Below are 25,877 nucleotides of genomic sequence, written 5' to 3'. Positions count from 1 at the left end.
TATTTGTGTGCGTTGTTGTGTGTGTGTGTGTGTGTGTGTGTGTGTCCGTTATCCCCGGTCATGAGCGCATAGGGCACGCGCAGCTTGTCGTTGCTGCCGACGGTGTCCTACCAGCATCTGTTCTTTTTTTTAGGGGGGGGGGTGTATTAAAAATAGACCGGTGCTGATAACAGAATTATGTTTCGGCTGCATCACTTCCCGTCGGGAATAATGTGTGCGCTACTTTCATTTAAATCACCGAACCGTGACCGCGAGAGCGCAAATGCGCATCGGTCTGCGCATCTTTGAATCTCCAGAACTACACCGTGGACAATCTCCCTGACATCCAAAGACCTCTCCTCCGCAATCCGACGAGGCTTCTTCACCGCCTATGGCCGCAGATCGGCATCCCTGAGCTGCTGGCCTTGCCCTCGGACTGTTCACTCATCACTGTCCTAAGGAGGTCTTTGAATACAGGGAGATATTTCTACAAACATTTTTTAAATTCATCCTCGGCTGACTATTTTTTAAAGGATCCGGTGCTATGCTGGGCCGATCTCTCTAGATCTTGTGATCAATACACGATCTCTCCTCCCACATTCGTCCGACCGACACTCTGGTACTCCCATCGTGCCCCAACAATGCATCCTAACGCAGAGATGCTGGCGGTGGTCCTTTTGGGGAACTTGATGCTGCCTTTCGTCTCAACTCAAAACGGTAAGAAAGCAGATGTGGCCATGGCATATTTGTAAATCTCGCTTTGAGGGACAGTGACTTGACTTGTGTGAGGACGCCCGAGCGCAGTGTTTCGAAAGAGGATTTTGAAAACGACTGAATTAAAGCCACTACTATAATGTAGTTTCTCGCAGCTCGACAACAAGGCCAGAGTTAGACACCAACAAACCAGCTTCCGCCAGGGACCACACGGTGCAGCCTTTACGCAACTCTAAGATAACGGAAAACGGATGTTGTGATATTTTTGCAAGGTTATTTATTGTCAACTGATGTGTCGGTAAGAGGAGCTCACTGTAGGTTTTGTCGCCTATTTTCTTCTTTCAGTTTTAATTAGAAGGGATGTTGTTGCTATGAGCAAACCAGAGGCTTCTTCATGGAATCACTTTTGAACAATTTACACATAAGAGTACAGTTTGTTCATTAAAGGGAGTTGAGTAGCAGAGTTTGTATTGCCAGACCCATCTAATGGGTGCTGATCAAGTAACATATCATCAACCCCAGACAGCCTAAAGACTCACCCAGCATGAACTGACAGGACTATATGTCAGATATCAGGCCTGTTTCTACAAAAGGTGCTTGATTGATATCATCGCTCACCCTTTATAGCAGATTTTCTCCCATATCAGCTTACACAGACCTTCCCTTTTTGCCGGACTAGTTATTACAAAACTAAAGCAGATAACATCCTTATTTCCTCAAATTGCACAAGATCCAGATGTTTTTCAAACCCTCTTTCCAAATGTGGGAACAAAGCAGCTAATAGGATGGATTGCTGAACATCCTGAGATAAACATAATGTTCATTTCTGAAATTAATTTGAAAGATTTTGCAATAATCCTATAAAACTCAATAAAAGGAGCATGATTTAGTTTGAGTAATTGTCAGCAACATGCTGCTGGGTCATCCTCAAATACTGTATGTCCTGTTTTCAGATTGTGTTGAACCACATCACCCAGAGGGGAACACACAATAGCGGCCATTCACAAATTAAAGTGGAGTATTTTCAATAGTCAATCTTTGACTGTAAAGAACCCAGATAGTCTCACCATGAGCAACCATGATATGACTATGAAGAAGTTGGCAAAGTATGGAATCAAACCATTTCAGTTTGTACTAATATAATATCTATCTTTCAAGAAGCACTTACAGTAGACCTACATGCCAATGTCACTCACTTGTGTAATCCCCTTTCAGATTAAAATAAGGCAGAGAATTACTCTGCACACTTATCATTTAATGCTTAATGTCCACCCCGTCTTTTTGTGGGTGATAATCGGACACCCACTATGCAGGACTTAATCAGTTATGTATTTTGATGATAGGATGAGAAGGTTTTGAATAAGCTGGCACCGGCACTGTCCAATATTCTAACTTGATTTTAATTTAATTTTGTATGCATCTGAAATGTTCCAGGTAATTTGAAACCACTAAACTAGAATATATTAGACCTGTTTTTAATGTTTTTGTGCAACACTAGTGCAAAATATGCAGAAATGAAAGGACAATAAACATCGTAGTGAAAACTAGAATATTTTACAAGAAAACTCAGAAGCAACCTACGTCTCCAACCTACTGAAATACCACAGCAGTTATATAACAAAATGTTATCCCTTGAATTTCCTTCATTCTTCTTTGTTAATTTCTCTGATGTGCTTGAAGTGTGTGAACGCACAGTGGGGCGTTCTCTGATCTTGCTATCTGGAAAATCCAATGCCCAATAAGCTCTTCATTGTTTAGTAAAGCTTGAGCAAAGCATTCCAAACACTTCATGTGGTCTTTGCCAGGTGTTAAGTGCCCACTTACTGAGGCCCAGTTCACACTGCAGACACACACAGCCAGGGGTCAGTGGGAGACAGACTGGTGCCACTCAGTCACCAAACGTGTCAGGGCTTTATCTGTCTTATGTAGAGACCTTAAATTCATAACTAAACACTCATCACAGGTCAGACCACATCTGTAATAAGCTACAGTTAGTGTTCAGCACCACAAGTAATATGCTGATTATATTTGCTCACATGGCATGCATCCAAGGCCATTTCATTTCTCTCTCACAGTTCAGATTAAGTGTAATCGGTGCATGGCTTCTTATGCAATATCTGCAATATTACAGAATCCCGGGAGTGATGTGTGGGGAGAAATAATTAAAAGTGCGTGAGATGTAATCACAGTATCTGGGAAGAAGAGGGAATTTGTGTCATTGTTTCCTCATATTCAGGGAAAAGTAGGTCTGCTATAGGTGGCCGATTTCTGCGACAGACATTTGGAGGACTGTAAATAGCTTCTGTCCATTCTGCCTCGTTTCTATTTTTATCACCAAGACATAGCACTGAGAACTGTGGCTTTAAGGCCCTTTTGTGAAAGTGAATCCATTAACTCTTAATAGACGACCTCCTTGTTCACAGCTACACCAACTTCTGAAGGCTTGCTAGGTGACTGTGAACTATTTAAGTTGAGAGGTGATGCCATCTTTATGCAAAGAAAATAGAGGTTGTTGAAAAGGGTGGCTGGGGCTGACCTCAAGAAGTGCTCCTGTATCTTATATAATTTTACTCTACAAAGCATGTAGATCAAATCATGTCTGATGCCAACTCAGTTGTAATAATAATAATAATAATAATAATAATAATAATAATGTATTCATATTTCTCATTTAACTAGCTACCTAGGACTAAGGAAACACATCCGCTAAGATTAGTTAAGACATGACAGCTATGCCCACATGTGCTCTATACTTCTTCTTCTTCGTGTCAATCATCAACAGAGATAAACACTTTATAGTTTTACATCATTCAATCAATAGACCAATATGACGCAGTGGCTTGTCCATTATCATGTTACTGTTCAGGCTCGGGACAATGGTACATTTATGAGTCCAGGAAATATGCTTCAGGACTCAAGCCAGCTTTTTGTAACGCTTGCACAACATGGAATCTGATATTGACTCCCCTGATTATGAGCAGCATTAAATATGATTAGTATACACCCCAATGCAGGCACATACTGATGCACAGCTGTGAGGTGAGTAATGATTTTTATTATAATCAGGATTTGTGCATGAAAGGTTTTTCACCAAGCATGTTTTTATTTTATTTTTTTTATGCACCAGTCTACTTCACATTGTTAGACACATTCATAGCTAACCGTTCCCCACTTTGGCTACACATTTCAATGGACATACTTGGAAGAATGTAGGGGACGGAGGAAAAGCATTTGTCATATCTGCAGGCAATAGTACGGTAAATGGAACAGACTTTCATGAAGGTGCAGTTCTTCTTAACGTCTAATTATCAAGTTATTGCAGTCTTAGTCTCAGTGTCCCATGATGCATCTATTGCTGTGCTTCTCTGGTTTTTTATTAAATGATTTTAAAATAGTTATTTTGACCTTTGAAAATGAACTGGCATATATTCACTATTGGAGGATGGGATTAGAGCATCTCTAAGCAGCACAAGGGTTATTGGGATTCAAATCTCATTAGATCACTTTGTTATTTGAATGACAGGCTTAAGCATTGCCAGATAAATGGAAATTGAAATTTTTTTTTTCTGGAGGTTCACCTTTGCAAATTACTATTTTGTTACGTTTCTCCATCATGGTCACATCAAATACACCAAGGTGTTAAGCTGCGGTCGCATGCCTTATTTGTCTTCTAGGTTTTGTATAGCCAATGCCTTTTTGTAAGTTCAACAAAAAATTAAAACTACCTTTTTTACAAGGATTATAAAGTAATTAAAATTCATGCTGACATTAAATAGAACCTACGGGACCTTAAATTTCAAAGAGATTAAAAATGGTACATCCTAAAGAATGGTTGGTTGTAATGGAAGTGCCTTTTATGTAGTTAATAGGCTTTGACATACAAAACCACTTATACGACCCTTTTGACTTTTAAAGTTTACTGCACTGTGAGGTAGGATACTACTCATGGATAAAGTTAGTAAAGTAAGAATAATTAAAGTTAGATCCTAAACTAGACATGTGACTTATAAAACTATATTTTATAATGCATCATGTATCACAATTACTACAGTTCAAATTTCCTTCATCTGATAACACTTAGTGAAAGGAATTCAAACCTAAAAATGACAATCACAACTGCAGCCCCTTGGCTCACACAAATTAATGTACTAAGGCACACTTATCTATCACAGTAAGATGCAGGCACAACAGTGTGCTCCACACAGCCTTGCACATAACCAGTTCAGGCCCTAGGGGGTTACCTACTTGCTGCTTTCTCTGTCTTTGTTGTGGGACTGCGCACGGGGTTGTAGGCAGGCAGCTGACTCACTCACAAGATGCATGGCAGTGGTGTGTAGCTTGTGGACACTCCTCAGGGGAACTCTCATCCCTGCCAACAATCAGTGGAGTGTATAGGCTGTAATGACTTTGACTTCCATATAGTTTTAGAGAGGGCTTGTCATTGAAAACTGCAGAATATTTTGGGATGGGGGGAACAAAATCCTGGAAATCACATGTCAGGGCCCTGCAAATAACTTATTTTGTGGTGAACAATTACTGTTAAACCAACCACTCATACAGAATAAACATTTGACCTCCACGGATAGATTACATACAAGCCAATATAGCCAACACACCCCTGCATACATAAATAGTAGATCGATATAAAAACAGAAAAAGGCTATGTCCTGTTTTGCAGTGAAAGCTATAATTTATTTAAACTATCCTAAAATCTTCTTTCAACTTACTGTGACACTGATCAGCAAGAAACCTGCACTACTGGGATGGGTGCTGTGCTAATTTCTCATTTGCTGTTTGTGTTCTAATTATGCAAAGGTGAGATACTGCAAGATACAGTACAATGTTATAATATGCAACAACTAAAGCTGCCACTGGAAAGATTTAATGGAAAAATAACGTCCAAAATGTTAGCTCCATAAATGTTAGCAATTAGCCAGCTTTAGCAACTAAGCAAAAGGCAATATACGGTTGGCCATATGATGAAGTCATTATACAAGAACAGTGTTGGAGCAAGCAGATGTTTTTAGATATTCAAAGATGTCGACATTGGACGGAGGCCTGATTTACATTGCTACAGAAATTTACTGTAAACTACTATAACTACTCTTTACTATATAAAATGTATCCAGAAAGTATGCTTAACATTTTTCACAATTTATCTTAAAGCCTTATTCCAAAATGGATCAAATTCATTATTTTACTCAAAATTCTACAAACAATACTCCATAATGACAATGACTGTTTTAAATCTTTGCAAGTTAATTAAAAATAAAAAACAAAAACAAAAAAAAATCACATGTACATAAGTATTCACCGCCTTTGCCATGACACTCAAAATTGAGCTCTGGTGCATCCTGTTTCCACTGATCCTCCTTGGGATGTTACTACAACTTGATTGGAGTCCACCTGTTGGAAATTCAGTTAATTTGGCATTCAGGCCAAAGGTTTAAATTTTTGTTTCATCAGACCAGAAAATTATCTGTTTGAATTGTTTCTCATGGTCTTAGGAGTGGTTTCTGTCTGGCCACTCTACCACACAGACCTAATAGGTGAAGCGCTGCAGATATCGTTGTTCTTCTGAAGGGTTCTTGGTCTCCTCCCTGACTAATACCCTTCTCTCTCGATGGCTTGGTTTGGCCATCCTCGTGGTTCCAAACTTCTTCCATTCCTTTCACAAATGATGGAGGCCACTGTGCTCATTGGGAAGTTAAATGCTTCAGAAATTTAGCTGTACCCTTCCCCAGATCTGTGCCTCAATACAATCCTGTCTCGGAGGTCTACAGACAGTTCCTTGGACTTCATGGCTTGGTTTGTTCTCTGACATGCACTGTTAATTGTGGGACCTTATATAGACAGGTGAATGCTTTTCCAAATCATGTCCAGTCATGTCTGGAGGAAACTAGGCACCGCTCACCACCTGGCCAATACCATCCCTAAAGTAAAGCATGGTCGTGGGGATGTTTTTCAGGCGCAGGAACTGGGAGACCAGGATAGAGGGAAAGATTAATGCAGCAATGTACAGAGACATCCTTGATGGAGGGGCCACAGGAAAACTCTCCGAATGTCCTTGAGTTGTTCAATCAGAGCCCAGATTTGAACCCGATTGAGCACCTCTGGAGAGATCTGAAAATGGCTGTGCACCGACGCTCCCCATCCCACCTGATAGACCTTGAGAAGTACTGCAAAGAAGAATGGGAGATACTGCCCAAACATAGGTGTGCCTAGCTTCTACCATCATACTCAAAAAGGCCTGAGGTGCTGAGATTGGTGCTAAAGGTTCAACAAAGTATTAAGCAAAGGTGGTGAATATGTACGTATGTGTGACTTCTTCCATTTTTTAGTTTTTATAAATTTGATTTCAAATAAACGTCTTTCACGTTGTCATCATGGTATTGTTTGTAGTATTTTGAGGAAAATAATGAATTTTAATCCATTTTAAAATAAGTAACATACCAAAATGTGGAAAAGTGTGAACACTTTCTGGATGCACCGTATGTACTTCATACTGAAGTAAACACATCATCATCTTTGTGGTACCTAATAAAATAAAACACAAGAAAATACATGCGCCCTCGTCAGTTGCAAAAACATGAACTCTGCTCAACTCTCTACTCTCACAAAGTTGCTGAAATCTGTCCCCCATTCCCGGCTCCATTCTTTTTCGCTTCTTGTGTCCCAGCACGCCTTTGAAATGAGTAAAGGCTGGCTGCTTTGTGCTTTGTTTTCATTGCTAGTGTAAGCTCCTTGTTTAAACAACATGAAAATTGGTCTGCTCATTGGCGTGTTGCCTGTAGTTTGTTCTGTTTGTATTTCTCCACAGAGTCTCCCTGAGTCTGAATTTAAATTAAGTCATCTTTTCCTTCGTTTGATTTAATTTTCCATCCCCTTGGAAGGCATTCGTTGCTTTTTAAAACAGAGTATTATGATCGTGAGCTCTTATGCATGGGCGACAATAGTTATCTGTGCCATGTGTCAAGCCAATTTACTGTCATATGCACATTTGTAGAAAAGAATACCATAATACATGTTCAGTCAAATTGAGATATTGCTTTAAAATGTAGGCGGATGGGCTTGGATTCACCCTCTGGGATTATGTGGTGAGCTTGATGGGCCCAGATGTTTCCACAGAAAAGAAACAAATACTAATTACTCTGCATATCTCTAGGCTTTGCACAAGTTGTAAGCAACTAATATCCTCAGACAGATCTCCTAGCAGGAAGACTACATTTTGTGCTGAATACTCGTCACAATTCCTCTTTACTATCATCCAATTAGCTTTTATATAGCTGTGAGTCACAGGCTGGTGTTGGGCAACACACTTGTTACCATGGCACCAACTAAAATCCATGTGTTGAGGTGTATGTGAAATATTTTGGCCGCAGCTTGGCACTGTAGAAAGCACTGTGGTCTTAGGCTACAAAAGATGCTATATAGCATAATGGAAAATGACAACCCAGACCCTGTATAGGGTTGTATTGGTGACATTTCTTTAAATTCTGAATACAGCTTTTAAATGAATGTAACTAACTCGTTTGGCTTCTACAGGCTTATCAGTTCATGTGCTTATAATACATTAGTTTTAGAAGGGCAGGCAGATCTGGGAGGGCCTGTAAGCTGTTGTATTTAGACACAGCACACAGTCTAACACCCTAGAGATCGCATACTCTTTGTTCCCATTTCCTCTGCAACAATTCAGGGCAGAGTTAAGGCAGTGCTTTTATTTTTCTTTTTTCTTTTTTGATTTATTTAAGCACACGTGGTTCACAGCTGACAGGCTTTGTGGGCGGTAGAGAACACCGTCTGTGGTCCAAGTGATTTGTCATTAGATGAGGTTCATTAAAACTGGCTGTGTATTGTTGGGCTAACTACTGAGGTGGAACAGGGTTGTGAATCAGACACAGCGTGGTCCACTCACGATTGTGGAAAATCAGCGTTTATGTGTGAGAATGAAAAGAGATTCGCTTTATACATACATGCATACATACATTTATACATATTTGTGAGATTTTCCATGAATGGCTTTTAATAAGAAGTTCAAGATGTTGAAAAAAGATTAAACATTATCCATAGAATTGTATGTTTTTGTGCAAATAAGATAGTTGTGTAATGACAACAAATAATGCTGCCAAAACTGACTGACCCCTGAAGGCTCTGAAATATGTTTCTGCATAGGTTAAGTTTATGGTCGTTTGTGTTTCCTGCAGTCCAGTGACCTGCAAGTTACTGTATGTGAAGTGGTCTAAATTGCCTATAGGTGTGAATGTGTTTGTCGTTCTTAACGTGTTAGCCCTGTGACAGACTGGCTGCATGTCCAGGGTGCACCCTTCTTCTTTTCTTAACTTCTTGTGCACTAAGATAGACTTCTCCTCACCTCACAATCCTGAACACCTGGTGAATTATTACGACATGTTGATTACATATTCTTCTAACTAACAAACTTAACAAATTTTTTGTTGGCGCTAATAACCATTTAATACAGACAAAGCTCGCTGTACCCAGGTGGAATTATTATTGTACCTTATAATTTCAGCAGATTTAGTAACACTATCAGTGGGCCCTAAACATAACGAAGAACATACAGTATCTCAGCCAGTAGTTGTGACAAACTATTTTCAACTTAGTGTTCTTCTTCCACACTGAGAAATCTGGAATGCACTTGTGAGATGTTTTCATGTCAGAGTCATGAGGTGTTGAGTGGTGCCACTAATTGTTGCAACACAGCAAGTATAAACTCACAAGGATTTCAGATAAACCTTTTAAGGAACAGGCTGAGACTGATTACACTCTGTGACAATGGTTAAATAGAGTTCTCTGTTATCACATACTGTATGTACCGCATTCAATGTATTGTAACTAATGTTTGCCAAGCTTGCTACAGTAAAGAAATAATCTTATCATTTTTATAAGATAACTTGTGGGAGAGAAAATACAGAAGTTACCAGTGCAACTTGCTGGTACGGACTTGCAACTGGTCGGCTATGACTGTGTCCAGCAGTTGTATGGCCCTGGTCGGTCAGGAAACCTTGACTTTAAGTGGACTGGATTTTGAAAATCATTAACTCTTTCTTTTTCCACCTATCAATGATGGGCTTGCTTCTTTTTCATTTGCCTTTAATCATCTTCTCTTTTGTTTTTACTGTATGTACTCTGATCCTGTTTGATTTCCTTCTCCATCCCTTGGCCTTTCCACACCTTTCTACTGCTCTAACCTTCTTCTGCCCTTTCCTTCCCTGCCATCCCGATACACTTTTCCTCTCCAGCTGGGTTTGTGAAGTCGCCAATGTCTGAGACTAAGCTTACGGGGGACGCCTTTGAGCTGTACTGCGATGTGGTAGGTAACCCCACTCCAGAGATCCAGTGGTGGTATGCCGAGATCAACCGAGCCGACTCCTTCAAGCAGCTGTGGGATGGAGCCCGCAAACGACGGGTAACCATCAACACGGCGTACGGTACCAATGGGGTCAGTGTGCTTGGAATCACGCGCCTCACATTGGAGGACTCTGGGACCTATGAATGCCGGGCCAGCAACGACCCCAGGCGCAATGACCTTCGACAAAACCCTGCCATCACCTGGATCCGTGCCCAGGCTACCATTTCGGTGCTACAGAGTGAGTGGTCTATGTGCTGTAGTGCCTAGAGCGTGAAAGAACTATCAGAGCCCATCCTCACCACAGCGCTCTGCCGAGGCAGAAATAAAACGAACACCAACCACAAGTTTTATTAATTTCTTGAGCTGATGGGATAAGTTGGTTTTTAGAAGTATTAATAGAAAAATAGGTTTAAACTGTCTAAATGCCTTATGCCAGTTGTTTCCATTTGGTTTCATTAGTATTACATTTCGCTCCTTTTTGGTTTAGTAAATATATGTTCCTTTCTACTAGACTTGGTCAATTCCCTTATCTCCCAACATCCCTTGAACATCTTGTTGTAAATGACCACAAACCCAGGAACTTTACCTAGTCTCTATCTACATTTCTGTCTTTTCTCCCACACCAAACTTTTTTCTAACTTTCTCATGCGTCCTTTACAGTATTTCGGTCATTACCTTTTACTCTTTATCCTTAATTTTGCCCATTTCCTATGCTTGAATTTATTTGTGTTTGTTATTCCCTTAACATTAAGTTGTGTCGTTCTACTTTGCGTGGATTGTTTTATTTACTTCAAAGCCCTGCCTGCTAAATGCAGTGGAAAATCTAGTGGTGCTTTGAAGTAACGGTGCTTTTGATTTGGCTTTCTCACTCTGGGCAGAGTGTAAATGGGACTGTAAGAAGACACAAGGAGGGATCCGCTAAGGTGTAAAAGAGTGATTCCTGCTGTCAACTCTTTCCTGATAAGAGCAAACATTTCCTGCTTTCAAATTAGTGTGTAGTAATCCAATAAAAGAGAGGACCACATAAAGGCCTTAAGTATCTAATTTCTTGGTCAGATGAGACAGAGATTTCACTTCTTCTACAGACAGTGTCTCTGGACTTGCCTGTGCAGTGTGTAACCTTGTGCCTTCTCAGCCATTAAGCGTGTGACTGTGAATCAGTAATGACATTATATCCTTTAACCCCATGGACTATCCACACAAACTTTCATTCAAACTTAATTTCAACTGGACCCTTCTCATTTGTGCAGGCTTCAGTGCTCTGCCCACTGGAGCACAGGAAGATGTGGAATGTTGTTAGTCATAGTGAAACCCTGTGAAAAGCTTAGAGTATATTGACCATTGCTGGCTCTTCTGATTGGACTGGCAAATTTTGATTTCCATGTGAGCAATATTTGATTATGTGTACGGTTGATATCATTTCAACTAAGAAGTGCAATGGACAGCAGCTGTTCACTTGTCTTGTTTAATGCTTTTCTACTTCTCTACTATTTATCAAACTAGCAATTCAGATCCTAACATATATTCTGTCATTACTGAGAAATAAATGTTCTGAGCGTATACATGTAATATCCAAGTTGTTACATGTATATACCAGGCTATACAGTATAGCCCATCACTCTAAATGTTTGTGGTTGGAGAAACTTGCAGAAGTCTGAATGTCTTGTTTTTAGCCTTCCAGTTTTTGCTTCATTTAGATTCCACTGCTAATCAGAAAACCCCTAAATCAGCACTAGTTAATTCACAGTAGGAGCTTTTTTATAAGCCTTTCACTCTAACTGATATTTAAATGTTTATATAATTGTAATTTTTATGATAAAGTCATCAAGAAAAGGTGAAAACACGAAACATGAAGGATAAGACTCACTGTGATTAAAAGTTTAACATGACACTGAACTCTAATCTATCTTTTGAGTATGAAACTCTCACTCATCAAAAGGATAGTGTGACCCCTTGGGAAATAAGCATATTTGCTTTTTTCTTTTCTTTTTTTGTTTAGTTAAGAGCACTGATACCATTGTCGTTCACTACTGTAAATATGAAGCTACAGCTAGATTAGCTTAGCATTAAAAAGTCAGCATGTAAACGAAGAAAGGATAAAACAAGTTGTTCTAAAGCATATTTGGTTAAATAACATGCCATGTCCATACAAAAACAGAACAATATGACAGTGCCATGCTACCTGTTTGCCCTGTACCCTGTTCATATGCTAAGCTAAGCTGCTAAGCTGGACTCTATTTTCATATTTTGCATACTGGCATAAATGAAGTAATGATTTTCTTCTAATTTAATTCACTGTAAGGAAGCAAATAAGCATGGAGTATTTCCCAAAATGTCACACTATTGCTTTTTAGATAAAGAGCAGCAGCTGTGCTAAGTTTAAATGTATTGAATTTGAAATTTATTGCAATGGTGACAGTGTTTCTCTAGAGATCTTCTTTAACCACCCTGCATCGTTGAATGTTTCACCAAAATATGGCTAATATCCTGCTTGTGTCATATTTCTTTTTTATCACACTTCTCCCAACACTGACCTTGACATGAAGGATGGACACTTATCTGTATTTTGGTCAAATGGCTGTAATTCAGCATTCAGACTGACTGAAGAGAAAAGAGTTATAGTGCAGCAGTAATTTTCTGTTGATGTTTTTTTACAGCGTGAATAGGTTATCACCATTGGAAAATTATTGAGATTTAAATGATTCAATAAATAACCTAGGTCAAGTGTTTCATACACAAATAGATACACATATGTCAAGTGGAGTATCCATTTACCAAATTACTTACAGCAAATCTCAGAGGTTTTAGAGAGTATTGACATCCTGGACATATAGTAAAGTAGCATGATTGTGAGGCTTTGCTTTTTAAAACATAATGGTGGTTTCCTGTTTGTTTTACAAAGTCACACACATGTGTATTGTCCAAAATTCAAATGCTCGCAAATGTACTGAAAAATGTCTACGCCTATTACGAACGAGTAGTTTAAAGCATTTGCTCAGGAAACCCACTATGTTCTTAGGGCCAACACAATAACTGGAACCTCCTTTAGGAGGTTTTGGGATTTTGTGAGTAGAAGCTTGCCTCGCCTTTTTACAATGACACAGTGCTCCTCTAAATATAGAGCTTGCTATGTTGGATATGTGTGAGCTTTCAGTTTTACTGATTTCATGCTGTAACTCTTGACAAGATGTAACTTCACACAACCAGGTGGAGAAGAATCAATACTGTTATTGATAATGCAACAATTTGATTGGAATCATTTAAAACGCAATTCTGTATTAGGGTTAGTCAGAGAAAAAGGAATCTTTACTAATTTAGCTCAACATTTTATGTTTGGCCACATTCTGATGTGGCAAAACATTATCCAGCAGTTGCCACATTTTAGGCTGTGACAAGGTGTCCTACCACCAACCTTCTGGTAAAACTGCCTGTGGACCACTGTGCCATGTTTGCTAAGTGTTCATTTATGTACCTCGTTCTGTGTAGCATGTCGTGAAGATACTATTAATAGTACATGTAGCTCTGCTTGGTGGGGGAGAGAGGAGAGTTATCCCCTTAGTTGTAGTCAAATAGCATGAAGAAAATGCCATAACTGGGAAAAGTCACTTGCTGGTTTTAGTAGACCTTTCTCACGTCCTCCCTTTTCCTTGCTGGTAGCCTTGCAGCAGCATTAGTATGATTATGATGCCTCTCCTCCCTGCTCCTCCCCCCGGGGGCACCATCGTTTCCATGGTCGGCCTGCACTAGTGGAGGAGGAGGAGGAGGAGGAGGAAGAGGTTTCCTGCTTACTACTCGAATCAGGGAAAGGCGTGCCTCGCCTTCCCCGAATGTCCTTGAAAAATGGTATTGTGTAGTAACCAGGGTGTGCTCAGCTGTTTAGAGGGTGAAGTAATTTACAAAGTAATTTAACAGCAATAAAAAGTACCAAAGGACTGTTAAATGTTAGATCAACCCTTAATCCAAATCTCCAACTACGTGGCTTATTTCAGCTTACAGGACAGTATATTCTGAGTATATTTTTGTGCAAGATTAGGTATAGGTATAATCAGTCAATTAATACTTGACACATATTTTCGTTGATGTGTGTTACTGTAGTTCATCAGACAAACTAAGGATTTATACGCTCAACATCAACTAAAAACATTACATTTTTACATTTTTGCATTTTACTTCAAAGATTAAAGGTTGAGACAAAGCAATGTTTTAAACACTTTTTATATCTTTTATTTGTTATGCGCACTTTTGTCGTCACCACATAGATACTGTATCCTCCTACACAGATTGCATAAAAACTAAATACAGCCTACAGCAACAACACTACAGCATGGGAGGAAGCATTAAAACAACATTTATGCCTAGTTCTGTGATAAGGTTTGACTGTCTTTATCTTCCAGAACCAAAGATCAATGCCTCTGACCAAACCATCCTGTCAGCCGACACCTCTAGCAAACCAGTAACCTTGCAGTGTAACCTCACCACTGCCCACACTCCCCACAAAGAAAGCTTCTGGATGAAGAACGGACAGGAGATTCCCAGTACACGAACAGAGCAGAGGAGCACAGCATACAGGTGACAAATAGCGTGGCCTCTGTGTAGTAAGTAGGTCGTATTTGGGAGAGAGAACAATGTGGATAATTAAGTGCTCCCAGCAATGAGAACTGAATGATAATTCATCAGCAATTTGACCGAATGTGTTTTAAGTCAAATGGAAAGGAAGCAAAAAATAAAAATGCTGGGGTAATCACATCATGTTCTCAAGAAGTGGAAGTCTGGGAAAATACTTCTCAGAAAATGCTGGAGAACAGGACCTTGTGTGAGTTGTTTGTTTTAAATTTACATTTTAAATAACATCATAACTATCAAGATTTTTTTGTAAGCAGGTGAGACCACAGTCCCTAGAGTTGTGCACATTGTCTATAATAAGTAGTCCGTGTATAAGTAATCTGTTTTCTATAGACATGGGGTAGATAACAACTCATCTCAGTAATTGCTCAATCAGCTTCAGATTAAACATATTTTTTAATTATTGTGAACTGAAATGTTTGGCTAGAGTGTAACATTCTTTACCATAGAAACACATTTCTTGACTTTAAGTACAAGCACCCTGACTGACGCGTCAATAAAAAAGGTTTTCATTTAAAGCATATGTACCATATCACTGCTGTACATAAAATGTTACCCATACCGTTACATTTAAAAATGGGAAACAAACAAAAACAAAACTGTATTAAAGCATAAAGTACCAACTCGTTGTTTGAGCCTGCTGTCACACAGTATAACCATTGGAGCACAAAGCTACTGTCACCCCTATAGACATAGCACAGACTCTTCCTAGCCACAAGATAAGACCAATTGGTCACTTTCTTGTCACATTAGATCAGTGATACTCTGAAGATCACAGCTAATATGCCTATGGTGTCCTTCTCTGCAGAATCCAGAGCTGTTGTTCCGTAATGTAACAGCATAATGCCAACAATTTGTCTCCCGTGGCCTCGTAGGCCCCTCAAGCTTGAACTCTTGTAGTCAAAGCTAATTACTAGAGTTAAACTAAAATTAGTTGACTTAAGATACTTGACTAACTACAATGTTGACTTGTGGTTTGTATTTTGTTGCAGAATTACTAAACCACGGGCAGATGATTCAGGGGAATACATGTGTGTTTACACATTTGACATGGCACCAAATGCAAATGCCACAATTGAAGTAAAAGGTAAGCTTGCTGTGTGACAAAGTAACTACTATACTTTTGTTACAAGAATAATGCAGATATAACATGTTTTAAAAAACTCTGTCCTCCGTTATGTATTCGAATTCCGAAAAGCCGTGGGCTTAATATTAGCTCATCGCAGGACGGCATTAAAATGTCATCTGTGGTTTACTGCTGACAGACGGAGAGATAAAGGTGCCCTACAAATATTAGCCACCTATAGCTGTGTGAAGAGAGTCCTGGTTGACAAAGATGGTAAAATTCATCCAGGGCTGTGGTGATGACAGGGAGCAATCCTGAGGCTGTTGTCACTCTTGGCTTTCACTAAGACAACAGTCTAACAAAATGGACAGGCACTGCACACACTCACATAAACATAGTCCACCAGGAGGCATCCATAAGTGTTAACAATTTAATGTGGGTAAATTATTACTATTATTTTTTCCTTTCATAGAAAAAATTTTCTTTTAAACCAGAGGAAGGTGACTACAGTCTATGTAATAGCTCGAACGGCTAACCAATGAACTACTGTGTTGGTTTCATTCAAGCTGACAGCGAAGCCTTCAACTTGAATAAGGAATCTTCTCTGATAAAGGGCAAGTGAAACCCTGTTCAAGAGAAGCTTGCCTGTGTGTAGTGCTTAAGCCAATTTGATGTGGCATGGCTATGGAGCATACTGAGCATGCCCTGCCTCTTATTCTGCGGCTGTCTTAAAGCGCTGCCTGATTGCATAACATGGGTGATGGCCGTGTGTGTTTTGTTTTCACTGGATTGTTAGATGACGAGACTCATCGCCATTCAAACTGAACTGTCCTAGTCATCACTACACTGCAGGCCCGTGACTGTTGAGGCTTGTTATCCGAGCTCTGGAGAAAAAGTCTGTATTTTACGTGGCTAAAATGATGGTGCACTGCTTTGGACTTTAAATTACATTTTCTGTGTAAAAATGATTAAAATAAGTATAAAGGGTTGGAAGTAGGAGTAAGTGTCATTGCTGATTCTGAACAAAGCATTTTCTTCAGTTCTTAAATGGTGTTGTAATTTTGTAGAGGTGTTTGAGATCTTTCGTGACCCAGGTAGCAAAGCCGCTGTTATGCTAGCCAGCTTTGCACTGTGCTTCTGGCAGCAGTTCAGTGAGATCCCTCGCCTACAGTGTCCTTGGCACACTCATCCTTGCAGGACTCAGCTCAGAGGCAACAGATGGAGGGTTCGGTGATGTTGTAGGATTAAGGCTCTGAATCCGGTCCCAGCCATCTCTGTGGCAGGAGTGGAGTTTATTGTCTACGATACTAAGCTTATCAGAGATACATATTCAGTATGTCAAAATATAATGTTAAGGGTGTTTCTGTTTCTATGAAAAGAGCGCAACATGTGAATTAATTACACAAGTTCTCGATAAGAAAAATTTGGAAAGCAACTAATGAGGGATCTTTCACATTTCATGTCATCTTAATCTTCCCTTTTCTGTCGTTTCTGACAGCTTCGACCTTGCTCCTACATTTGTCCCTCTCACATTCATATGTTGCTTTACCACTGTGGAGAACACACACACACACTAATAGGCACAGTAACCACAATCAGAAGTGTGAAATGGAGGTTTTTGCCCATTTTAGCGCCACTCTGAGGGCTGTCTCCGCGCTGTCAGTCACCGACTTAATACAGTCAGGATAAGGCGCAAATGAGCTTGGCCACTCCCCTGCTCAGGGAGCACGTGTGCACCATAATTAGAGTGGGGTGATGTCATCAAACCGCTCAGACCCCTCCTGTTCTATTATCCATGCACAGCTGAAAAACGCTCACTCCAGGCTTCTCCCTTATCCTGCTTAATTGCATGGAAGGAATTATTGTAATGTTAGTGGAAGGTTAGTGGAAAATCAAAAACAGTTATCTTCCTGATGCTGTGCAGTGTTAATAGGAGAATCCGTTCCTTACCTTTAAAAAAGGTATTGATGGGTCAGTTTGACTTGGCATCATTGCTTGATGAACTATGTCATAATTAATTAAATTCATAACCTTTTCCTTCCATTGCTATTGTCAGTTTATTCATTGATCAGAGGCCTTTTACACCATTTCCTTTGGTTAAAAAAAAATCTCATATGCAATTCACTGCAGAATTATTTTAAATAGGAACATCTGTAGGCTCTCATATCCTGCTAATCCCCCTTCCATGACCTCTTTATGAATTGTGTTCAACTGCTTTTCTCTCTAGCAGAATAATATTCCCTATTGCAGGGGTTTGTTGGAGGCTGTATTTGTGGTCACAAAATACACCCAACATAATCAAAATTAATAAAGCCATATTCCAACACTACTCTTGGCCAAACCTTTGTTCTACTAGACTCTGTTAAATGAAGTATTTCAGAACAGGGTCTATTTTAGATATCCTTCTCATATACAGAAAAGTTATAATGGTTAGGAAAATATATCATCTAGTATGTACTACTTTAAAAAAAAAAACACACCAACAACAAAAAACAAACAATAACTGTTTATTTCTCATTAATTTCCTGTGTGCTTTTTTCATTGCATCTAGCTGTTGAACTGGCAAAAATGCCAAAATGATATTAACTATATAACTACTGTACAAACAAGAACATATGCCATTTTACTAATACAACATAAGTACCTCCATGTCATGTTTTAGCCATTTTAACAATGGTAATTCAACATTAACCTAAAAACTAAATTGCGGAGTCAAGAGGAACAAAGATTAGGCTGTAAATTTAGAACATTTGATGATGATTTATCAATGTATTAAAACAACAAATATGCTTTTTTTGGGACTACAACAGCCTCTTAATTATACTCCCCACTCTTAATAATAATAATAATAATACATTATTTACAATTGCAAGAACAGCCAATCATGCTTTTCTTATTCATGCCATCTAGTAGGAGTCAAATGTTCCTTTTAATGTCTTGTTTTTGCCAACCTAGATAAATGCTCCCATTTTTTTTCCCTTTTTCTTTTTTAGCAAAACCTGACATTACTGGCCACAAGCGAAGTGAAAATAAAAATGAGGGAGAAAATGCAACTATGTACTGCAAATCTGTGGGTTATCCACATCCGACATGGACATGGCGTAAAGTGGATGGAACATCCTACATGGTATATGCGCAAACATACACAGAGCATTTAAAATTGTGTTGCCTAATATTTTTTATGTAAATAACAAATAATCACTGTGTTCCAGGACATTGACAATTCCACAGGAAGGTTCTTTATCATGAACAGAGACAACTACACAGAGCTCAACATAGTAAATCTGGATATTAACACAGATCCTGGAATATACGAATGTAATGCTACCAACATGATTGGAAACACTGCTGAAACCACTATACTACGGGTGCGCAGCCATCTTGCACCGCTCTGGCCTTTCTTGGGTGTGCTTGCAGAAATTATAATTCTAGTCGTCATCATCGTTGTGTATGAGAAACGCAAGAGGCCAGATGACATTATTGATGGTGAGAATATTTTTCTTCTGTTACTAGCAGTGCATACTACTAAATAACAAACTATGAACATAGATATGACATTATTTGTGTTCCAATTATGAGATAGCAATTTGATACCTTGAGAGTTTTTGCTTTTGTGCCTGATCTTTGTCATAAATGTATTTCTGTATTTCAAAAAATCTAATACCTATATGCAACACAAACATGCTAAATTTTACGAATATATTGCACGCTACCCACACTTTATTGCTTAGAAGAAGTAAAAATACTAGTATGTGGTTAAAGATACACTTAATGCCATTTTACAATAAAGGGATGCAAAAATTTGCACCCAACTGTATAATAAAATGAAGTCTACATTCATTTGCATTAAGTTGAACCCACACAGGTAAAGCATTGCTTTGAAGTCTAGCTACATTTCAGCAGCTACAAAATTACCCAGTAGCTTCCTTTTCATAAAAGACTGTAAGTTAAATGTCATCTACAGAGGAGTTTAACAGTTCTTATGGTAAATGCATCTTGAAAGATAAAAATAACATTAAATGAAGAGGTTGCATCTGTTCTCAGAGAAGATCTGCAGTGGCCAAAGCACAGTCTAAAGACTTGCCTTCTTGCCTCTTACCACATATTAGATGCCTGCAAATGTGACCTTTCTAAATGCACAATTTATAAACAATAGTGAGAGAGATAACCTTTGCAAGAGTTGGCTATATCAACTATACTATACTGCTGTGCTATAAAAAATGATGATTTGTTTTCATGTTGATAGAAGAATAATTTAGTGTTCATAAACATGTGGAGTCATTGGCCTGTGGTCCCCAAACCTATCCGGCTATATATTTAACTTAATTGGTTACTATTCTTTTCCCCCTTCTTTCCCAATGGCAACATAATCTAAATGGGTGGTAAGTGAGAACCCTGCATGGTTTCGGAGATTTTCTTTCTTTATGTCAATTTGTATGTTTTTACAAGACTATAGCCTATCCAAAAGGATTACAATCATTGGCTAGATACTGCTGAAATATCAACACAGTGAATCAGGTTTACTTCCTAGAGCAGGTTCAGTTGGGTGCAAAGGTTCACATGCCCTTATTGTGAAATGTGAAATTGTGAAAGAATAAATAAAGATTTGTTTTTTATCAATACTCGATGCATATTCAGCAAGTGCAATTTTAGTTTTATTGGAAATAATTAAATTAAATCTGTAGTTAATTTATTAAGGAGGATGCAAACCTTTGCACTCATGTAATTTTCATTATTTTATGTTAATTTGTTTAAACACACTTTGATCATTTTTACTTATGTTGATGAAAAAACATTAGTACAAGCTGAGTGTACATTTTTAATATATTAGGTTTAGGCTCAGGCTTGCAAATATTCACTTTCAGTGTAAGGGGATGCAAACTTAAAATAATGAAAATTACATTGGTTATTACATGTTTGATAAATTAATAACAAATATATTTTAATTAATTTCTTATTAAGAAACACTTATGTAGCGGAATGTGCATTTATATAATATGTTGAAAGAAATGTTTGTTTTACACTTACTGCCATTTCACAATAAGGGGCTGCAAACCTTTGCACCCAGCTAAAATGAAAAGTTGTTAAGATTCGTTCAGATTAAGTTGACCCCACAAAGAATCAGGTGTCTATCAAATTTTGATAGATGTTATATTGAATTTTGTACAGCTCTAAAGAGCCACAATCTTTAGTAATATTAGAAGCCTGGTCAGGATTTTTTTTTAACAGCTATTTAAAGGACTGTAACTGTGGCCCCAACTTGCTAATTACATATTATTCTTACTGCTGTTGTTGTTTTTTTGCCAATAGATCATTTAAATACACAATTTAAAAATTTTCTCAAATATGAATGTGGGATTCTATGCAAAATCTATGTATAAACAGAGATATAGAGAGAGGTGCAAACTTGTGAGAGACTGAAAAAGGTGATATGCTTCTTGCCCAGAGGTGATGGAATCTAGCCCAGCTATCATTGGGTGAGTGGCATGGTACAGCCTGAATAGGTTTTCTATGACAGAGCCACACAGAGTCAGACAACCATTCACAGTCACATTCACACCTATGTGTGGCAATTTAGAGTCGCCAATTAACTTAACTGAGTTGGCAACTTAACATGCAAAATCCTCAGAGAAAAGCCACAGCTGGCAGGTGGATTTTTAAGCAGGGACCCTCTAGCTGTGAGGTAGCAGTGCACCACTGCCCGTGCTAATGCAGTATGACCCATTATGTACATAATGTGCATAACAACACCAACAACAACACAATGTAGTGTATTTCTTCAGTTGAACTCTTAGTTTTAAAAAAGCCTCAAGGGCTCATATTCTGCTATTTTGGTTACATTAAGCATCTGTAGTCCAGGGTAGCACCCAATTTCAAAATATTAAAACAACATGAAAAAAAAGTGCAAAGTCAAACAGTAATGGAAAAAATAAAATAAACATACAACAAATTAATAAAGTATTCATCTATTTACGTATGTATCAGTTTACTAAAGATCAGCTTTTCCATTTAACAAACAAAAGCTCAAGCTTTAGGAGGGAGACATAATCTTGTGATGATAATGTGACTGGATAAAATTGTCTAAAAAGCCCAAAGGCTGTCACCAAAGGTTCTGTCTGACCTCTACTTATGTGGTTTTGTCTTCCTTTTCATTTAGGAATAAAATATGAACACAATATCAAAGCAGTCACTCAACTAATATGAATCACTTCAACTGGGCGATCATTATTCACCGCACTTTCTAACAAAATAATGCTTCAAAATACTATTTACAAGATCAAAAGTCCACTCCAAAGTATTGGAACAGTAAAGCCAATTTGTTTTTTTCTATACACTAAAGACTTATAAGTTTTAGATCAAAATATGAACATGGAAAGAAAGGTAACATTTTCTACTTTTAAGTCCTGGTATTTATATCACGATAATAAATACATTTCATCATAGGACTTTTGCATCAAGTCACCCAGAGTGAGCAAAAATACTGAAACATTTAGTGTAAAAGTAACATATTTGGATGTACATTTCACAATGTAAATACTGAAATTCATATTTGATCTTAAACCCTATTGTACAGTAAACAAATTATTTTACATTGTTCCAATATTTTTGGAGGAAACTGTATGCATAAATATTAACTGGAAAAACCCGTTTAAGCTTGTGTGATAAAACTGTTGTTAATATGCAATGCTGTTTCTCCATTGTGCTTTATTCCTCTTAACTCTGCGGATCAACTTTACCCTCATTTCTGGCAATCGTGCAAATGTCAGGGTAGCAGACTAAAAACATATCAGTCATTTAATTGGGTTCAATATAGGTTTTTAACATTGATGTTTTGCTAACAACTTTAACTATGAACTAGTTAAAATTGTATAAGCGTCAGTATAAACATCAGTTTCAACTACACAATAGTAACATATAATCTAATGTTTTAAGTGTTTTTTTTAGTTTTATTAAATTACTATAGGAACAGTTACTAAAACCCATTTCTTACAGTGTAATGTGACTATTTTTTAATTAAATATATATTAACCTAGAACTAACTTCTTTAAATTATGGTGGTTAACCTCATCAATAACCATATTCTATATGGAGATATAATAGGAATATATAAATTTTATGTTTTGTTCAATTACAACAACACTTTACTATGGTACTTGAAATACATGCACTCACACACATGCACAAAGAGCACAGATTAAGTAAACATTGTGCACGGCGTATAGTTTGGTTTCATCTACTGAAAAAATGAAGCGATTAAGGTGGATTATATTTTCCATGTTTTATGCCATTCAAATCGGGAAAGAGGACTCCCTGCACCCGATGCACAACCCCACTAAAATCTTCTTTCAAAATCCCTCATTCCCGAAAGGTTTTGGACCCTGTCTGCCTGCATTATGAATTTTGCTCTCTTGATGGCTTAGCTGTGTTTGAACACTTTTTACTTCACAGCCAAGAGCTTTGAGGCACAGACTGACATTTCTATCCTGCGTTTCAAAAACTAAAATTACAGATTTTGCTGTGTGATGACATAGCAGCTTGCATTATAAAATTGAAGATAAAACTCCACATACTGTATTTTTTAAGTTACATACAAAGCTACAGCAAATGTAACCAATACCATCAGATTTGATGTGTCAGAATAGTTATTATCAATGTTCAGTCAGTTTCACAAAGTAAAAACCTGTTGTTTGCTTGCACAAACATTATAGTAATCATCATTTTCGTGGTGTAAATACGAGGTGTGAAAATGGCGATATGCTGATAGCTGTTCCCCGTACAAATGATTTCAGAACTGTGTTTTTGTCTAACATTATAACTGCCATAATCTGCTCCATATTAATGCCATGGAATGCTGCTAATGCTGCTTAACTCAGACTTAAATCTGCATGGAAAATATCTCACCGTGACTCGTTACTTACCCCTTGACACATTTTCATCTGTATTCTAAACCCCAGCCACCCTGTCAATCTCGAAGCTGTGGGGTTTTGACCCAACTTGTCACCCAGTGCAACTATGTTTACTACTTTTCACCAATTCCTCTTCCTGCTGTTTTTTTAGTGTTATGTGTGTCTTAGAGTTCTCTATCATGAGAAAGAATGACAATTTTATAGATTTGTGCAACTGATAACTTTTACTTAAATGTTGATTTCCAGTAACCATAATCTGAATGGAATTATATATAAAGATTAATAGAAAGACATTATTCACTTTGTACTATCTGAAACATATACAGCCTCTTAAAAGCTGAGAGAAAGCTTTGAGGTGATCCACGTTTTTATGCCAAATCACTTACAACATCATCCTCATGTACTAGGCCTTTTCAAAATCACTACGAAATTGCTTGGTGTAATTAAAAGATGGCTTTAAGTGAGCCATCTGTAACCCTCCTACACATATGCTCAGCCTGCATTAAGCAAGAACCCCAAGAGATTCAGATGGCATGTGAGGTGAAGTTTACAGCACTTGTTGATAAAGCTGTTTGTTTAAAAGACCATATGTTTTTTCACATTTCCGTCCTTACAAACATGTCACTACTGACCATTTCCCTAAGCATACACTTTTATGTTTTTTTTCAGAATTTATGGAAAAATGTCAAAACCGCCATATAAAGTGCACTGCTACAAATGTATTTTATATTTTCCTATTCTCATATTTGACCGATGTCCTCTGTTTTGTCCCCCTTTTGTTATAGATGATGAACCAGTTGGACAAATGTAAGTAATATTCTTATTACAATGCACAATTCTCTGGGCACTATAATTTGAATTGCTATTATCTTTATTGTAGGTCACTACATATATCTGCTTCTTTTCTAGGAAAACAAATTCAACAAACAACCACAAGGACAAAAACATACGCCAGAGGAATACAAAATAAGCAATTTACTCAAGTAAGACACTATGGTAGGGCATGGGGCTAAATATAGAGGTAACTTTGAGAATTGTCCGTAGTCATGTCTCCTCTTCAATTTCTCTTTACAGATGAGATGTCTAAACTGCATTTTTGACTACATGAAGGTATCAGAGATGGATCGAGCTCTGGGCAGTTTTGAACAAAGCATATCGTCTCATTTTATGAGAACCTATCAGCATAACACTGGCAACAAGAACATGATGGCTGTCTTAAGCATGCCTTATTCAGTCTTATGTGGAGATTTCAGGATGACGAATAATGACCACCGCAAAGGTGTACACATTTTTAATGTGCTGTTGATGTCTCCTTCATTACTTTTATCATGTCCTCAAATGAGGTGATCCCTTTTGTATTACATATCATGTATAATGCATGCAAAATAATTTCGCAATAGGATACTCAAATAGACATTTTCTGTTGTTACCCTTCGTGTGCTTTTTTTTTGCATCCCAAATGAAACAGTTTTTTATGGAGTCATATCTATAGATATATATATCTATATATATCTATATATAAAGATATATATATATTCTTGGAGATTTGTACAGCGTATCATGGTCATTTATCTATGTTTGATTTTGTGAGAAGAAGTCCACTTTTAACAGAACTTTTATTGTGAAGCAAGGGCTTCAGTGACTGGCAGTATTTAATTTTAATTGAGAGTGATTACAGAAAATGACTAATGTGTATTTAACTATGTAAACAAAAATGATAATGTGTATTATTTTTATTCCCAGAGTAATATAGGTGTCTCGTATATGTTGAAGTATGAGTGTTCAAATGATAGGAAATCTGTAAAAAATATTTTTTTTATATTTCCCAATTTCATTAATTGATTTTTATTTTTTCTCTCTTCAACTGTATAGCATGGCTATAATCCTATGCAATATGTATTCTTAAATAGATCTATGGAGGGCAGTTTGTTTTACTCAGTGAAGCTTTAATATTGTGGGATCACTTGGAAGCTGGCATAGCAAAATTCACTGCTGTAGCTGCATGACTCCTCTTTCAATACAATGTATCCATGTGTGTTGCGTTGGAAATGGACCTGCATTAAGGTGGGACCAGAGGGACCAGAGTATATAGCCACGATCAAACATATGAGTGAGACCAATATTTTTTTTTTCTGAATAAAAGTTTTAAAAGTTAATAGAGATTTGGTTTTGTTTTGCAAGTTCTTTTTCTAAACAGCTAAATTCAGTACCATTCAGA

At 37.8% G+C, this 25,877-nt stretch overlaps 1 protein-coding gene across 2 annotated transcripts; it reads left to right on the top strand.

Moving 5' to 3' along the window:
* Positions 1-199: 199 nt before the first annotated feature.
* Positions 200-25,815, top strand: nptnb (neuroplastin b). 2 transcript variants are annotated; one of them, XM_067495267.1, is made up of 9 exons: positions 200-696; positions 9,954-10,301; positions 14,458-14,632; positions 15,679-15,773; positions 18,746-18,879; positions 18,965-19,238; positions 24,445-24,466; positions 24,569-24,642; positions 24,734-25,815. In XM_067495267.1, the coding sequence occupies exons 1-8, from the start codon at positions 621-623 to the stop codon at positions 24,627-24,629; spliced, it is 1,185 nt and encodes a 394-aa protein (XP_067351368.1). In that variant the 5' UTR covers positions 200-620; the 3' UTR covers positions 24,630-24,642; positions 24,734-25,815. The 2 variants fall into 2 exon arrangements, with proteins under 2 accessions (XP_067351368.1, XP_067351369.1); XM_067495268.1 differs by lacking the exon at positions 9,954-10,301.
* Positions 25,816-25,877: the final 62 nt, after the last annotated feature.

The sequence above is a fragment of the Channa argus genome, chromosome 2, assembly GCF_033026475.1.
Source record: "Channa argus isolate prfri chromosome 2, Channa argus male v1.0, whole genome shotgun sequence".
Classification (NCBI taxonomy): Eukaryota; Metazoa; Chordata; class Actinopteri; order Anabantiformes; family Channidae; genus Channa; species Channa argus.
Note: the sequence above shows the minus strand (reverse complement) of the source record. Positions and strands in the feature narration are given on the sequence as shown.